Source organism: Myotis myotis, unplaced genomic scaffold (assembly GCF_014108235.1).
Source record: "Myotis myotis isolate mMyoMyo1 unplaced genomic scaffold, mMyoMyo1.p scaffold_m19_p_10, whole genome shotgun sequence".
Lineage (NCBI taxonomy): Eukaryota > Metazoa > Chordata > Mammalia > Chiroptera > Vespertilionidae > Myotis > Myotis myotis.
The window spans coordinates 73,319,065-73,337,827 of NW_023416314.1; the positions used below are offsets into that span (position 1 = coordinate 73,319,065).

Sequence of the window (18,763 nt, forward strand, 5' to 3'; positions counted from 1 at the left end):
ATTTGGAGACAAAAGGCCTGAGTTCAAATTCCAGGTCAGGTATCTATTACCCTTATGACTTTGGGCAAATCATTTAACCCTCCATCAAATAGGGATAATAGCAATGTCTATGTCTACCCCACAGAAAAATCAGGCAAAATAAATGTAAAAATATTCCAAAAGTGCCATAAAATAAAAACACCCTCCAAATGTTAACTCTTCCACTGTACTGTGGAGGCTGTACCTAAACTTAGCAAGTAGGAGAAGTCCGAAGGTATCCAGCTACAAAAATCTCAGTACGCTTATCATGATAGAAAGAGTAACACATGCCCTAGCTGGTTTGGCTCAGTGGATAGAGCGTCGGCCTGGAGACACATGCCCAAGTTGCAGGTTCGATCCCAGTAGGGAGCGTGCAGGAGGCAGCCAATCAATGATTCTCTCTCATTATTGATGTTTCTATCTCTCTCTCCCTCTCCCTTCCTCTCTGAAATCAATAAAAATATTTTTTTAAAAATATACAGAAGTTCACTAAAATTAATTTTTTTAAAAAAAAGAAAGAGTAATATATTGTAGAGAGAAAGATCCCGGGAAACCTGGATTTCGTAAAATTGACCCAGGTATCATATATAGAAAATATGGCAGGTATGTACACCAAGTTATTAAATCTGTTTTTACACAGAGAGCAAACCCAGGTTTTAGAAGCCTCTGTGGCTCTGAGATTATAGAACAAAACATTTGGAGACTAAATTAATCAAAATTAAAAAGTAAAAATAAAAATCACACCTGGTTCCTGATAGCTAAGTAGGCATGTATTACCAAAAGATTCAATAACTAACTGTAGCTAACAGCTGTATTCTTTACACTTCATTATTTAAAAATGCTTGGCAGTAGATGACATCCTAACCTTTTAAGGTTCCAATAGAGGCATCATTTAAACCTAGGAAAAGTTTAATTTTCCAAACATTTTTCTGGATATAAGGTATTTCTGTATATCCCAAATGAGAAAACACATTAAATATCCTTTGAAAGGGTCATTGTTCCATACAAATGTAAGATATTGTTATTATTATTATTAGAGAAATCTGAAAAGCTCTTTCATATCCTGTAAAATAAGCCAGGATATGTGAACATTACAAAATAAAGAATTCTACAAAATTGATATAGAAAACACTTGTATCTCAATACAAACTATAATAAATGAGGGGTGAAATGGAAACCACAAGACAAATTACTTCCCTGGCTGCTCTGGTCATTCTTCTTTGACAACCTTGGCTTTGATTTTCACGTCACTCATGCATACAGACACACACATATCTTGTTAATCTCTGGTCCCCTGCAGTTACTTCTGTTCTGAGCTATTGAGCTTTTCAAATAACTGATTTCTCCTGTTGCTTCTCTGAACTCCCTAAACAGCACAAGCAATCGGCTCATCAGCCACCATTCCTGACATGGTTTCAGCCCCGGTGGCCTCTCCAACCTACCACCTCTTGAGTGGTAAAGCCCCGCACACGAGACCGAAGGGTGCTAGGAGAAGACCTCAGCGCAACCCAAAGGAAAACTCATTTGCAAAACCAACTCATACGCGGCTGCCCTGCTTAAAATTCCATTGAATCTTGAGTTTCCAGAGAGTCCTCTAGGCCTAATGGGTCCTCTAAACTTGCCTGCGAGTTTATGGTAAACCCAGAGTTTTTTAAGGCATTATGAGCATTCATAAACTTCTGGAGGTATTTGGAGGTATACAGCCAGTGATGTTTCAAGACATCTTCCATTTCGTAGCACTTCGACTGCCTGGCATTCATTTTCCGGAAGCGCCTGAACAGTTTGTTGCCAGACTCATTGCCCTCACTTGCCCAGGCCCCGATGGAGCCATCCCTCTCAATAATTTCAGGGACGTGTGCCAGGGTTTTGTGAAAATAATTGGTTATCTTGCCCTCGTATCTATACTTGAACTTGGTCGAGAGGAGCTCAGCAAAACGCTGGGAGTTGAAACTATACTGGCAGAGGGATTCGGGGCACTCTTTAGCCGGGCATGACGATCGCCACACGGGTTTCATCTTCAGATAAAGGTCCATCAGCTCCCTCAGAGCTTCGTGTCTCTCCTCGGAGGGGATTAACTCACAAACGGCCTCCACAGTCTCTTTGGTCATGAGCTTCCTGGCAAAGTTGCCATTCATCCTCATGATGGGTTTGAGGTTCATCTTCTTCCGGAGATGCTTGTCCAGCGTGGCCTGCCACCTTTTCCTCTCCTCCTTGGAGGCGTTGGGATTCCTATACACCTCCCCGATCTCTAGCTGGAAGATCTTGTAGAACTCGGCCGCATTGCCAATGTCACAGTGGAGCGCATCTATGGAAGGGACTGTCTCGATGAAGGGCTTGGCCGAGACCCCTTTCACCCGATCCCGGAGTTCTTCCACAGACTCGTGGTAGGGGTTGGATCGCCAGACCTCATAGCGCTCCAGGTTTTCGGCATGGCTTCTGGTTATGGAGTGGAAGACAAGGTTTTGAGAAGCCTCCAGGCGGGTGGCATCACAAAGGGTGCAGATGTAAACGGAGCCAGAAGCCTCCAGGCCTTCCACTTCGCGGACGAGTTTCTCATCATATCCGGTGCCCCTGAAGATGAACTTGAAAGTCCGGAGGATGCCTCCCATCTCCAGCATTAATTCACTGCTCTTCATGGCCTCCCTCTCGGCAATGAGAGGGCTCAGGATGGCCGTCAGGGTCTCGTGGTCGGACTCATCTGCCAGCATAAGGCACAAGGGCTTGCAACACAGTTCAGAGTTAGGCTTGGCTTCCTCAAACACCTTCACATCCTGTGAGCCATGGGCTACGGTAATCTTCATGACTGTGAAGGAGAACCGAACCGCCTTTTCGGGGACCGCTGGCCCACTCCCATGCTTCTCGCTCACATCTCCCATTCCATCACAAGACTCCTTCACCACCACGGTGAAGGGGCCATTCAGGTAGTCATCGAGGTCTTGGGCTTTCATGCCTTCCAAGATGTCTTCTTCCATGTCCATCAGAGCAGACACCAACGCTGAATCATAGCGAAACCGCTTTGCAATGGTGTCCACGGGGTAATCATCCACAGAGGAGGACAGTCCAGACAGCCCATCAATAATGCCCACGTCGGTGCTGGAAGACACGTTCTTCAGAGGTGGCTGCCACTCAAAGGGGTGGTAGCCCGGCAGAAGGACCTTCTCAGCGCTGCGAAGGGCGTGCAAAGGCTGAAAAATCTGCCTCCCCGTGATGGCTTTCACTGTCCTGTACATCTTGTGGTACTGACTACAGCTGAGGAAGGTGTTGATGCGGATGGCCAAGCAAACAGCTGGCTGCAGGCCAGAGCCACGTCCCTGCATGATGGCCTCCAGCTCATCGGCTTGTCTGTGCTCATTTCTCGCCCTCAGCGCCAGCAGGAACAAGGTCAGGCACACGGACTTGACATCTCCACCTTCTTCTTTGTCAGCAAAGGCCTTGACTTGTAGCTTGAGCTCCCTGAGACGGTGCTTCTGAGCCCTCCGGGTCAGGGACAGGAGATGCTGGCGGGGCCGGCCTCCTTTATTAATATGCACAAAAGTCTCTTTGGAGTCCTTGTGGCTTGCTACATGGTGATTATATTTTTCCAAGCTGACCTCCTCATTGCACTCTTGCGCTGGACATTTCACCATCAGGGAATTCAAGATGCTCAGAAAGGACTTCACTGGACTCTCCAGGTCAGTTGGGAAGCAGGGATATCTGCAAGAGGGGCAATAGCTGCCCATGACTTTGAGGCATCTGAGAATGCAGATCCTGCAAAATACGTGCTTACAGTTGGTCTCCACGGGGTCGGCCAGAATGTGTTCACAAATCTGGCAGGAGATAGATTTCACAAAGTGGGCCGGGAAGTCCACTGCAAGGAGCTTGGTACTAAGATGTATCTTACTGCAGTTGGCGATCTGCTTCATCACTTCCTTGCTACTGGTCCTTGCCTGGGCTCTCTTCTTGCGCTGACGTGCTTGTCTTGCTCGGTCAAGCACGGTTTTGAGTTTTTTGCTGAGCTGCGCGTTTGGCTCACGACCTTTCCTCTTGAGTCCCCGACGGGGAGTGTGGCAGATGTCACAGGATGGTGTGTGGGGGTGCCACTCCATGGTTGCATTTCTCGGGAAGTAGACCTCGCATGGGGCGCTGCTGAACTTCCTGTGCATGACGCTCCAGCAGTTATGGCAGAACTCAGTGGGGTGGATGGAGTCAACATCTGCCTTCACATCGATCCGGAAAACCTTGGCAATGAGGTCTGGCCAGGAAGTGGCTCTCTTTTCCTTCTTTCGTAAAAGGACTTGGGTTTTACCATCCACGGGCCCGTGGACTGGATATCTCCTACTATGTTCACCACTCTTAAAAGAATTCCCACAGATGCGGCAGAGATGCCGAAGGTTGGCTTGGTGGATGGCTTTGTCTCTTGCCTTCCCATCGTCACGGAATTTCCTCAAAAACTTAGGGTGAGGCTTCAATGCTGGTTGCGTCAAGGCCGGCTTCTCACCACCAGCCTTGTCCAGGACTGCAGGAGACTGCTCTAGAGGGAGTTTCCCCTCAGAGGACTCTTTCTTTTCCGTGTGAGCTTCTTCGGGTGCCTTTTCTAAGGATCTCACCCTGAACAGCTTAAATTTCCATTCAGAAAATTTAATATGTGGGTGCTGGATTTCATCTGGGGCCGAACTGAGTCCCAGAGTTGGTGGCAAAGAGACAGCCATGCTGGCTGAGGTGCCTGGGAACAATGAAAACAAGTCATATTAGGAAAAAAATGTCCATATCCCATGGAGGTATCTCGGCAGGCATACAAATTAATACATTCAAATATTCACTCATTAATTTGTCCAAAAAGTGACTTATTAAGCCTCCTACTTTAATATCCTACTTTAGATGCTGATCATACAGCAGAGCACAGAGTCCTCCCCTGTTCTGACACTGCTTCTGGTCTCCATACCGTGTACCGAAGTGCACACGCCACCCATGGTTCATCATATATACACATGTACCATCTTATTTGCTTCCCACCCAAATCGTAGGTTCCTTGAGGACAGAATCTTTGAATGATTCATCTCTGTCTCCCCAAGTTTCCTAGTACACCTTAGTGCTCAATAGTTATTTGCTGAATACATGCAAGGAAAAACTGGCTACTAAAACCAGAGAAAAGTCATATTTTTCACATTGCATTAGCCTCATTGCACTTGCTGGACAATATATTTCCAGCTTTTTAAAGCAGACTCCCAAGAGGTTGGTAGTTTATTTCTTCCAAATGGGTCATAAAGGGATGATAAAGCTACTAACCCAAAGAAAGTAATTACTCACTACTTGAAGGATGAAGTGAATTTTGAGGTTTATGAATGCAAACTAATAAGAAGAATCATGGATAGTAATTTTGCTTACAGTTTTAATTAGTGAACACTGCTGCAAATTATAAGGCTGTGTCTATATTCGAACCAAAAACCACATTATTCTCCAAACCTGCAATAAACCACAGTGGGAACATACCAAGATTCCACAGGACTTTTAAGATGAAAAATTCAAGTCATTTCAGATATAACCATAAGCAACTTTGAGGTGTTTATTGGGCTGCCATCCTGAAAGTCATTACCGGGCAATGGTCATTAGCTCTATAGCTTGTAGCAAGAGGTAGGAGTAATATTTATCTTCTGGTAATAAAAACAAAAAACATTGGCCATTTCATATGCCAGGAAAGCCTACAAATCTGGGTTGTGGTGCAGACATCAATAGTGCTGTAGGAAAAAAGTATGAAAATGCTATTTGGATCCTTTCTAGACCCAATCAGCCCAATACTTGCAAAATTCTTTAGTACCGCTAATTGGAAAAACAGCAATCATATTTTCAAACCACCATCTTTCTCTCCCAGATTTGCCTGGATGAATACTCTTGACCCATCAATTATATCAGGCAACACTTCTCCCGCTCAATTAATTAACTAACCAAAGTGATGTGGTCATGGAAGCTACTCCTCAGGTGAACACACTTTGGCCACGGGTGGCACGGGAGAGGGGAGCACAAGGGTTAATCCTGACTGCAGCCAACAAAGTTTCTTTTTAGGTCATCCTTTAAACTATGGAAGTTCATCTCATCTTGCAAGCATTATGCGTCAGAGATTGATTTTTTCATAAAAGCTAAACGCCAATTTCCAAGACTTGGTTAAAGGGAAAATCCTGTTAAATTGTTCCATATGCAGAATTGTGTGAGAACTAAACAAATTCCAAACTATTTCCAAGTCTCGTTAACCTCAAAAATATTTCAGCAGCAACCCAACAAATACCTCAAATTGGTTTATGCTTCATTGATGTTCCTAAATTCTATCCTGAGTCAGGTCACCCTGTCCTGTTGGTTTGACCACATTCCCACATGTCTTTTCATTCCTTTAGCCTTTCCCTTCCAAGTCTTTGTTGAATGCACTCGTTGTCTGGAATTCCAAGATAATAATGACCCTCTCTGGAGCTAATTACAGTTGAGTTAGTCAAGCACCAGGCATGTTGGAAGGGTCTCTGTATCTCTATCTTCCCTCCCTCCCTGCTGCTCTGCTGACTCCCACTGGCCTGTAATGATATACCAGAGTCTACCAAAATACGTTTATCTAAATACCATCATAGAAAGAGTGCCATCAACAAGCAGTTATCAGTGCTTGAGGTCCAAAGCAAATGTATTTATTAGATTGTTTTTCAACTCAACTTCTAAAAGTTTTTTCAAACTAGAAGCAAGAAGGTGGGGAGGGGGGAGCTGTTATTCTTGTTTTTAGGAAATATTCATCAAAATGCTAATAGTAGTGATCTGTGGAAGCTATAGATATTTTGGGGTTTTTTTTTATCCTCACCTATGATTTTTTACTTTTCCTAAAATTACCATGTATTACTTTTAAAAGAAGATAGAACTTTTAAGAGCTAATGAGATATTTTTATCTATATAATTAGCAAAGATTAAAAATATTGATATTACTCAGCTTTAATTAAGGCATGGGGAAATGAAAACATCTTCATACATTTTAGGGAGGCACGTACATTGGTGCAATATCTCCAGCGGAAAACTTAGCAATGCCTATAAAAAGCTTAAATACGTATTGTCTTTGGTGCAATATATCTGCTTTTAGAAAGTTATGCTATAGAAACATTCCCACATGTTATTCTTGTGGAAATAAACATTCCATAGGTTATTCCCACATACGTGGAGATAGAAAGAAAGATTTGTTTTTAAAAGTTGTTACTTTAAAAATAGGAAACAGCACAAATAATCACCAATAGATCATTATTAAACTACGGTCCAGTATAGAATGGAATACAAGACAGAAATTTAACATTTCTATATGTATTGATGTATACGTGCAATTTTGATATGCATCAACATTACAGCAAGATGCCCACATGACAAAGCAGAGAACAGAGCAACAATAGCATATAGCAATAGCATATAGCTCCTTTATGCAAATTTGTCCATGTTTGAGTGTACCTGAAAATACAGAGATTCTGAAGGACATGCACTAAAGTCTTAACCTTGTCCACTCCTTAGAAAATAGAATTGGTGCTGGTAAGAAGGTCTCTTCATTTTCTATTTTATTCATTCTTATATCATTTGGATTTTTCACAACGAACATTATTTTTAAAATTTTTGTCATCAATTCAATTTAGGGGGAAATGTTTTAAAGACTAGATTTACATGTATATCCACAGTCACTTTTTCATATTTCTTTCTAAATTTGCCCGCAGGAAAGTTTCAAACCTGGCTAAATCTCAAATCTGACCACCATCCTTAGTTTATCTTTCTTTTCTGGGAAGCATGTAGAGAGGGGACTAAAATATAAACCGGTAGACAGCATGAAGATAGAAAAGAGTTCTCTTGTCATCATATTTTTTTCATGCTCGGGAATCTTGCAAATGTTTGATCTCCTCGCTTCTAACAAAAGGTCTCTGCAGTAGACCAGCCTCAGATTCTAAAAAGGCACAGAGACATCTGTACACACCAGTCTGGTGTGGCTTGGACGGGGCAGAGCTGTCACTGGTGGTGACCACTATCATTACTTCCTTCAGGAGGTTGGGCCACCGCAGCAGCAGCAGCTTTCCACCCTACACACGTACATCCTAGTACTTGGTCCTCAGTTTCCCCTCTTAACATATTCAACTTGGTCTACACACAATTTCTAAGTGACTAATATATGACCCCTCATTGTGGCATCTGTTCCACTCATTCATGCATTCACTCCACACATACTATTGTCTACAACTTGCCCGGCACCATCAGCCAAAAGTTGGCAGCATCAAAAGCCTTTTTCTAAGTCTCAGGCAGCAACAAATTAACCCCAAGTTTCCTCCAGGCAACGCATTGCTTGAACCACTTCAGAAAGAGAAGTGTATTGTTACAAGCCCTGGTCAGGAATCCTGGCTCAAGGCCATAACGTCAAAGCAGGGTTTCTACAGTGGTCTCAAAATTATTAGGTATCACAATCCTTAGGGAGCTTGTGTTTAAAAAAGAAACACACACACACACACACACACACACACAGTAATGCAGATCATCAGCTCCCAGAGAGTCTGATTCCATTTATAAGGGATGGAGTCCAGAAATTGTATTGTTTAACACACATCCTAGTGATCCTGCTGTGAGTGGCCCACAGGTCACCCTTTGAAAAATACTCGTCTCCTCCTTAGTCCAATCTGATTCAAACACTTCCCGGCAATACTTGGCAACAGCTGGGAAAGTACACATTTCCTCCCACCCTGCAATTTGTTTGCTCCTGATCATCCTTCCTGCCTGGACTAGCACAGCATTTTCCCCCCAGAGACTCACACCTTTCCTTCTGCTGCTTTGTTGACTCGTTCATTCAAGAAGCATCCCTTAAACCCTTCCTCTGCCTGCAACACTCATTTATAGTCGCTCAGATAGTCTGCATCTTCTCTATGAATCTACTGTGTCTTCCTAAACTTGGTATCTTGTTCTTTTCTATTGTCATACACTGGAGAGCCAAATCCAATTGATGTCAGCATCCCTCTCTCCCTCCCTCCCTTCATCCCCTGCAAGGAAAAAAAAAAAGCCCAAGTATTTCTGATTAGAAACATAAAAATGTAAATAAATATGTAACTCGAGGCAGGAAAAGTCTGAGTATTACCTTGCTCAGCAGGCTGCCTGGGCAAAGTGTTGGGATGTCTGTAGTTCGGTGGATATTATTGGATACCAACAAGAAAGCCAAGTGTGTTCTCCTCTCCCTCCTGGCTCTCTTGTCCCTCAGAACAGACTGCTGCATTATTTATCAGCTTCCACTGCCCTTCCCAGCCTCCCCCACCACGGAGGGCTAACCACAATAATGGCAGCCAATCACAGCCCAGGAGCCCCCAGCTCCAGCTGGCACCTGGCTCTTCAGGAAGTTTTGTTGGGGGACTGAGTGTAGAACCCTGCATTGGTGGCGGAGGGGGGGGGGGTTGGAGAGCGGGGGGGGAGGGGGGGGATGGGGGGAAGGGAGCAGGAGGGGGGGGTGGCTGTCAGTTCACTCCCCTGTTTGGCTGGAGATGATCTTGTCAATATAAGCTCTGGCTTCTGCCAAGATTCTATAGCTCTGTGCCTCTGTTTCCACATCTGCAAGATGGAAATACTAAGAGTATATACTTCAAAGAGTCAGTGAGGTTATATAGGGAGAGTTAATAGTGAAGTGCTTAGAACAGTGTCTGACCTTGGTAGATATCCATCAAATATTAACTATACAATAATTTTTATTATGATTTTGAAATGGTCTTCAAACCATCCCAGAATTGCTCCTACCTGGTCAATTCTCAGTCCAGGGATGTTGGACTCCTTGTAGCAACACTAACTTTAAACACTAATAGAGTTTGAAGTCAACAGACTTTGATGTCACAATTTCTTCATCTAACCTAAGATTGATAACATTAGCTCCTAATTATTGAGAGCAATAAGTGAGTGCTTATTGCTTCTACGTGCTTTAATATCATTTGCCACAACAATCCTACACATTTGATGTGCTTATCTCTAAAGAGAAGCAACAGAAGTTTAGAACAATGAACAGCATGCCGGTGGTCACATAGCCACTACATAGTGAAGGTGGGGTAGGCTTCCAAAGCCTGTGTTCTTTTTCTTTTAATATATTTTTATTGATTTTAGAGAGAAGGAGAGAGAGAGAGAAACATCCATGATGAGTGAGAACCATCTATCAGCTGCCTCTTGCATGCCTCCCCACTGGGGATCGAGCCCGCAACCTGGGCATGTGCCCTGATGGGAACTGAACCTACGACCTCTTGGTGCATAGGTCGAAACCCAACCACTGGGCAACACCAGCTTGGCAAAAAGTCTGTGTTCTTCAGCACTCCACTCTATTGTAAATGGAGAATATTGAAGGCCACTTGTAGCAATGGTGTGAGGATGACTGAAAAGTGAACATCAGTATACCTAGTGCAACCTGTATCTCAAATCCCCTTTATAATTCTCAGACCAGCTTTATCCCCAAAGTACCACTGTGTTCAGCTAAGATGTGAGGGATGGCCTTGCTCTCACTGGGTCCTCAGCAGGAACTGTTGAAGAGGCAGATGCAAGGATCTCTTCATGCTCTTTAGCCCTTATTAGATGCTCCTCTTATATCCCCACTAGTTTGCACTTGGGCCTATCCAGCCACACAACAGTCCTGGGGACACAGTTTCTGCTCAGTAAATAAACTCAAGACAGGGCAGAAGCCATGGCAATAATATTGAGAGGGAGGGGAACTGGCCTGTGACCTCTAGGAGCTTTGGTGATTTTATGCCCAAGGGGATGGAACCTTCACCTGAGGTTCACGTGACATTGTGAGGCTGGGCAGGTGGGAACAGAGCATTTCCTGACTGACAGTGCACATGTTCAAGTCAGCAGGAAGCAGGGCCTCCAGGATGTGCCTTGATGTCCTTTTTGAACAATGGGGTCAAGTACAGCGGAGTCACAGGTGGCTGACATGAGAGAAGATGCCCTTCCTGTCCATCCTCCATGCTCCAGAACCCTCCATCTCCACTGAACTCACAGAAAGAGAAGGAAAGGGCCAGATTTTCTAGCTTTATTTCAAAGGAAACAGGGAAAATAAAATCTTAAATAATTGGGGAAAAGTAGCAGGTGCCAGCTTCCAAGGATCAGGATTAGTCCATAGATTGCCTTAGAACTTTAGTGACACCAGGGTGACCAGCCGACCCAATGTGCCCAGGACCTTCCTGGATTTAGCCCTGAAAGTCCAAGGCAAATTGTGTCAGCTGGTCACCATTTAGCTCCAAACCAGAACTAAAAAATGTTCTGAGCTCAAAAATTCATAAAGGAGATCTTTTTCAATTTTTCTTGGGGAAGTCAGTGTTCAAAGAGACCCATCAAAGAACATTATTCAGTCCATGGGGCACGGGGCATGAGGGTCAGACCAGATAATGGGAGAGCATTCTCTCTCTTTTTTTTTTTTTATCATATTTAACCATTGATTTTTATATTGTTTCATGTTTATCAGTCATGTACTGCTTTTATAAATAGAAAAAACACAAGATTCATAAATAAACACAAGTGTTGATAATGAATTTAAAAGAAGACAAAAATGTTGAGTGCCTAAGAAAAGAAACTCTTCTCATTGTTTTGTTTCATAAAAGTCTGGATTTGTATATGTCAGATTCTTCAAGGGCAGGATTTCCAATATTTTCTTGTTCTTCTCCATTACACCCGGGGGCTCTTTCTCCAATTCATGTTGAAACCCTGTTGTATCACCTATCCTCAGCTGTGAAATGGGTCCTCCACTGGATCACCAAGGAAAACAACTCGAGTGAGGGGCCCTTCTCCCTTTGCCTGGCCACTAAAATGCCACCCACCTGTTCTTGTTTCGAATCTTTTCCACACAACAAATTCCACCTGAAGCAAACTTTGACTTCCATCATGAAACAGCAAAGTCAGAGCTACCTGAGATTCTACGTTGTTCCAAGCAAATTAAAAATAAGAACACTGTTGACAGATCTCGGCCAATTTAGCAAGTGGAAAAGGGCAAACTAGAGTTTGAAGGACTCAATGCCAGATTCCAGCCTCCAGCGCAGCCCGCCCGCTGAGTGATTAGCTGTGGTTAATCCTAGTAGTGCCAGCAGGCCCTACACAGACCAGGCTCCCACTGGGCACCTACACCCCACTGTTCCGCCTGGCACCCACCTCTCCATCCAGACCCCAGTCCCTCCTTAGCAAGCTGCCCACACACACTCCCCTTGGCTCCCTGTAGGCCCTTCTAAGAGACCTTTTCAAATTCAATTTCTTCCCAGACCACCAGCTCTGGTTGCTGATATCAATCAAGATCTACTCCCGCTGCTGTGGTCTGAGTGTGTGAACACAGCATTTTGTGCTCTTATCATCATCCAGCAGATGCTGCTTACTGGCATTATGATTACAAATATAAGCATGTATCTATATATGCCCAGCTAGCAAAACTCTTGTCTTCTAACATCAAATTGAATGCTAGGGCTTGCAGCGGTTCTCAACCTGTGGGTCGCGACCCTTTGGCAGTCGAATGACCCTTTCACAGGAGTCGCCTAAGACCATCCTGCATATCAGATATTTACATTACGATTCATAACAGTAGCAACATTACAGTTATGAAGTAGCAACGAAAATAATGTTATGGTTGGGTCACACCATGAGGAACTGTATTTAAAGGGTCAGAAGGTTGAGAACCACTGGCTTAGAGGTTCTCTGACCCAATGGAAGCATTTTATAGGTGAGAAACAGTCTCCCCAGAGGACAAAGCGCCCTGTTCATTGTCACGGGAGGGAGCTGGTTGCAGAAAGAGCATTACGAACCCGGCCTTCTGGGTCCCAGGACCATCCCTCTCTCCATGCCACCTTGTTTGTTTCTTCAGCCAGGGAAGGAGCTGGAGCTGGCAATGCAGCAGAACCAGAACAGCTCATTGCTAGATTAGCGCCTTCTGTGATCCCCAAACTTGCCCTGGTCCTGATGGTGAGAGCCAGCATCCCCACACGCTCATTTCAACCTCGCTACCCCAGTCTTGCAATTGCTTTCTAATTAACTCCACGTTGATTATCCCTGTTAGTAAATCTCCTAATGCATTATTAATTGCCCTAGACGTCAGCTGCAGCTCATTCCCCACAAATTCGGGAGTGCCGCAGCGGACTTTCTGAGGTTAGCGAGGCTGTTTTCTAAACAGCTAGTGCCATCATGTGGGCAAAAAGGTCTATATCACTGAGCTATCGGAAAAAGTCTCCAAAATTAACTGAATCTGTGAACTGGCTTGGAAGGAATCATACGTTTGGTTTTCTTCTCTCCTCCCCTTATCCCAACTTCTATCTTCCCTCCCTACCCCTCCACTATTTCCTACCTCTTAGAAATCCCCCATAATCCATTTTGATTAAGAAACAGCCCCCAAAGCTTAGGCAGTCATAGGCCCCACAGCTAACCCCAGAAACAACAGAAATTTATTTTCCTGCAGTTCAAGATCCAGGGTTGGTCTCCAATGAGTCCTTTTCCTTGACTTGCAGATGCTGCCTTCTCATTGCGTCCTCACTTGGCCTTTTTTTAAAAATTGACTTTTATTATTCAAAGTATTACAGATGTCCCCTTTGTTTTGTTGTTTTTCCCATTGACCTCCTCTTCTCTGCACCCGCCCCTCCCAAGCCTTTGCCACACTATTGTCTGTGTCCATAGGCTGAGCATATATGCATATAAGTTCCCCTGGTTAATCTCTCCCCCCCACCACAGACACACCTCACCCCCACCTTCCCTCTGTAAATCATCAGCCTGTTCATGGTTCTATGTCTGTGGATCTATTTTGTTCATCAGTTTATCTTCTTCTTTAAGAGATTTCCTAGGGTCTCTTTCTCTTCTTAAAAGGACTGTAACAAGGATACTATGAATTTATATGGAATAATCTTTAAGAGTTACTGTTAGGAAAAAAAAGGAAAAAAGCAGGAGGAAAGTGGGGTACAGAACAATGTTCAGGCTCACATAGATAAAAAGTGAGCAAAATATGCATGTAAATACCTTTTAGCTTATATATGCATCTATTATTTCTGGAAAGACACACAAGAATCTAGTAACACCGGTTTCCTTCAGAAAGGGGAACTCCTGGACAGAAACGTCCAGCTGCCTCTAGTACCTTTTGATTTGGAAGGTTCTATGGCAGAATTCGTTCCTTCTTCTCCCTGCCTCCAGAGCTGCATCCCTGCCTTCCACTGGAGTGGCTCTGTTACTCCAACCTCAGTAACACACTGCCTTCTCTGCTCACTGTGTCAAACACCCCTCTGCTTCCCTCCTACATGGACTCTTGTGGTCCCATTTAGGACCCATTTGGATAATCAGCCCATCTCAAAAGCCTTAATTTAATCGCATGTGCAAAATCTTCTCGCGGAAGATAGCATTTAGAGCTTGCAAGAATTAAAACCTGGCATCTCTGAGGGCCATTATTTATTTAGCCTATTGTATCTACCTTTAAAAAGTTGCCACAGGAGGCCTACCGGCTCACTAATTGTGGCAAATGAGTCATATCAATGTCATAGAGCAGTGGTCCGCAAACCACGGCTCGCGAGCCACATGCAGCTCGTTGGCCCCTTGAGTGTGGCTCTTCTACAAAATACCACGTGTGGGTGCGCACGTACAGTGCGAAGTTGACTTAAAACTTAAGTAAAGCTTATTAAGTTAATTTTAGGGAACATTGTGGAGTCAAAGAAGATGTAGTGTCGAGGATTGAGAAAGGTATGTTGAGATTGTTTGGACATATAGAGAGGATGAACGAAAGGAGATAGACAAAACAAGTATACAAGATGAGTGTGGATGGGAGAGTTGGAAGGGGTCGACCTCAGCGAACGTACCTCAATCAGACTGAGGACGTTTTTAGCAAAGGCCAGCTTAGGAGTACCCTAATTAAGTTAATAACAATGTACCTACCTATATAATTTAAGTTTAAAAAATTTGGCTCTCAAAAGAAATTTCAATCGTTGTACTGTTGATATTTGGCTCTGTTGACTAATGAGTTTGCCAACCACTGTCATAGAGGAAACTAGGCAAGAGATAGAGGAGGATTGTCTGCACTACCATCTCATTGTTTCCCATGCCTCTTAATGCCTCAGAGACCACACTTCCATGGACGTCATGTCCTTTCTCCTCGCACTGTCCTTCTCTTTGCCTTCTGGTGACCCGTGGGAGGGTGGCTGGTCAGAGACCTCTGTGTGTGTGTCAGGCCTTGCCATTGGAAAGGTCCATGCAGACACCAAACTCTGACCACTTCTGGGGCAGCCTCTCCTTCTTCTTGGACATCTATTGGTCGTAACAGAGGCCACTAGTCAATTAGCCCGACTATTCCAAGTCAGCCTCTCAGTGAAACTTTACAAAGGGGAGATCAGTTTATTTGTAGAAGCAAAAGGGGGCGGGGATAAGATGCCAGTATCTCCGTCATTTCGCTCTGTATCACCTGCATTGTGTTTTATCCAAATAGTACCTGTACTTGTTTAATATTTGTCTTTAAAGGAAGTCGCCCTGCTTACTTAAGGTAGGAAGGTTAGTGAGCATAAAAATCTACCAGCCCCAAACAGATATTCTCCCTTTCCCCTAATCAAAAGGATTGATAAAATTTGGAAAAACCATTCAGTGTTAATGTGCACCCAATGTTAATGTGTCCCCATCTAAAATCCTCTTGTGTGCTATACCTACCTACAATATTCCATGTACCACAATGAGACTTCGTAAAACGTCAGCGTGTGATGTCTAAGAAACCTTCCAACTCTAAAATGCTGCCACTTGTGTGCACTGCCAATCACTCCATACCTGTCACTGATTGGCTGGCTGCAGAAAGTCAATTCAGGAACATGCCCAGTGGGTGGTGGGATTGAGAGGAGCAAGCACTGCAGATGCACTTTCTTAATTTAGCCCCTTTGTTTACAGCTCTTGTGGCCTCACCTACTGTTTGTCTGCATCTTCCTCTGGTCCCAGAGGAAAACAACAGGCGAGCATATCACTTCATGCGGAAAGCAGACGGGGGCTCCAAAATACTACCATTTGGTGGGAGATGGCCCATCCCCCTGCCTTCACTCCTCAGGACTCTGGACTCACCGTCTACTACACCTAGGAAACATAAGGGATGGAGAATATCCCTGGGCCTTGGGTCCAATTTGAGGTTATAATCAATCAACCAACACTCCCACGTTTTTAAACGCATGCGTATTGTGTTAGACAGGCATCACATCATTTAACCTGCTCTTGCCAGCTTCGGGTTAACTGGGTAGATGATATTAAAGCTGTTGCTATTCATGAATGGGAGAAGATAGGACATAACTGTTAAATTACATGCTAAAACCCAGGAGAAATGTAAAGTTTCAGAGGAGACTAAGGGAAGGCCAGTGTGTAATGGAAAATGAAGATGCTATACTTACATAAAACTACCCATATTAATCTTAGTATGTGTTAAACCCAGCTTGTTACTCTAACCTGATTTTTCTCTCAAAACTAGAACTTAACATGGGGGGGGGGAGGAGAGAGAGAGAAAACATCGATGTGAGAGAGATACGTTGATTGGTTGCCTCCCCACAGGGCCTGACTGGGGACAGAGATGAAACATGCAACCCAGATACATGCCCTTGACCAGAATCAAACCCACCACCCTTCTTATAATTGCATGTGAATCTGCAATTATCTCAAAATTAAAATTTAACTTTTATTAATTATAAGCAATTGCAAACTTGAACTGAATCCTGGATAGAAAACCTAACCAAATTAACAGCTCTAACAGATTATTTGGGGTACAATTGGAGGAATTTAAATTTGGATATATATTAGATAATATTTATTATAGAACCCCTACGTTCATTGCAGCATGACATGGAAACAACCCAAGTGTCCTTCAATGAATGATTAGGTAAAGAAGACGTGGCACGCCCTAACCGGTTTGGCTTAGTGGATAGGGTGTCGGCCAGCGGACTGAAAGGTCCCAGGTTTGATTTCGGTCAAGGGCATGTACCTTGGTTGCGGGCACATCCCCAGTAGGAGGTGTGCAAGAGGCAGCTGATCGATGTTTCTAATTCTATTCCTCTCTGTGAAAAATCAATAAAATATATTTTTTTAAAAAAGGAAGATGTGGCACATATATACAATGGAATCCTACTCAGCCATAGAAAGGATGAAATACTGTTAGTTGTGACAACGTGGATAGATCTTGAGAGTATCATGCTGAACAAAATAAGTCATGTGGAAAAGGACAGGAACCATATGATTTCACTTACATGTGGGTCATAAGACAGAAAACAATGAATGGATGAACAAAACAAACAAACAAAAATTATTGACACAGACAATGGTATGGGAATATCAGAGGAGAAGAGAAAGGCAGGGGGTGGTTAGTAAAGTGTAAAGGAGATCAAATAAATGGCGACAGGAGACTAAACTTTGGTTGATGATCACACAATGCAATATACAGATGATGTATTATAATACTACTAGAGGCCCAGTGCACGACATTTGTGCACTGGGGTGGGGGTGGGTGGGTCCTCAGCCCAGCCTGCACCCTTTTGCAGTCCTGGAGCCCTGAGGGGATATCCATGGGGAGTGGGCCTAAGCCAGTAGTCAGACATACTTAGTGCTGCTGGAGGTGGGAGAGGCTCCTGCCACTGCCACTGCACTCACCAGCCTTCAGCCTGGCTTCTGGCTGAGAGGTGCTCCCCCTGTGGGAGCGCACTGACTACCAGGGGGCAGTTCCTGCATTGAGCGTCTGCCCCCTGGTGGTCATTGCATGTCACAGTGACTTGTCATTCTGCCGTTTGTTCCATTTGCATATTAGCCTTTTATTATATAGGATAGGATTATACCCTGGAAATTTATATACTCTTATTAACCAATGTCACCCTGGTAAACTTAATATTTATTGTATAAGTTAAATTTCTGAGTGTGATAATGGTGTTGCAGTTATTTCAGAGACTATATAACTGCACTTATGCTTAGTATACTGAATTTAGGGAAAATGTATAACATCTGCACCTAACTCTCGAGTAATTCAGAAATTTTTTAAAAAATAAAAACTTCTCAAATAATTTAGAGGGGGTAGGGAATGAGGGAGGAGAGGAGGCAGGGAGGGAGAACATGGAATATTTCTGGAAGATAAGCAAATAGGCAAGACACTCAGGAGTGGTGGGGAGGCAAACAGCCTCCATAATCAATAGTTACGAACTTTTTCCTGTAATCGGAGTGGTTAATGTCTTCCTTCCCTAGACAAGCACAAGGGCTCCTTTTCCACTCTCTGAGGTAAATGCTCTTAGCTTCTTAGAAATCTTAAGTGTTTTGCTGACTAAATACTGTCATGTCACCCTTTTTCAAAAGCATCTGAGCAGGACCTCTAAACAGCCTTTTCAAGTTGGCCAGCCTATGGCTTCAAAGTCCCCCTTCCCCTCCTGACTGAACATGCTGAGGACTATCTTCCCCCTGGACTGTCAGCAAACGGCAAGGCAGTTCCTAGAGGTGGCTTCAGGTTGTGCTCCTGTTGTTGTGCTGTGACGGTGATGAATGCATGGGTTGTGCAGGAGTGGCCCCCAAGTGCCGGAGACCAATGCCAGCATGTCATAATTTCAAGAGTTTCATCAAAAGGTTGCTGAAACTTGGGGACTCAACAGGTTTGAGTCACACATGTAGTCACCTGTTGGGAACGGCTAAAGGCACTTCCCCAAACCTGAATAGGAAACTGATTGTGGCTGCCAGACAGTTAAAGGGCATCTTAATCTACATGTTTTGCCACCTACTGACCAAACACCTGAACAGCCGTAGGCTATTCCCCAAACTGACA

General features: G+C 44.0%; 1 protein-coding gene across 1 annotated transcript; it reads right to left on the minus strand.

Annotated features, from left to right (window-relative positions):
* Nucleotides 1-447: 447 nt before the first annotated feature.
* Nucleotides 448-9,210, minus strand: RAG1 (recombination activating 1). Its single transcript, XM_036326159.1, has 2 exons — nt 9,113-9,210; nt 448-4,720 (listed from the first exon to the last, which is right to left on the minus strand). The coding sequence occupies exon 2, from the start codon at nt 4,704-4,706 to the stop codon at nt 1,575-1,577; it is 3,132 nt and encodes a 1,043-aa protein (XP_036182052.1). The 5' UTR covers nt 4,707-4,720; nt 9,113-9,210; the 3' UTR covers nt 448-1,574.
* Between the last annotated feature and the right edge of the window lie 9,553 nt (nt 9,211-18,763).

Coding starts and splice junctions, on each gene's coding strand:
- RAG1 (XM_036326159.1), bottom strand. CDS start 4,706: ATGGCTGTCTCTTTGCCACCAACTCTGGGACTCAGTTCGGCCCCAGAT.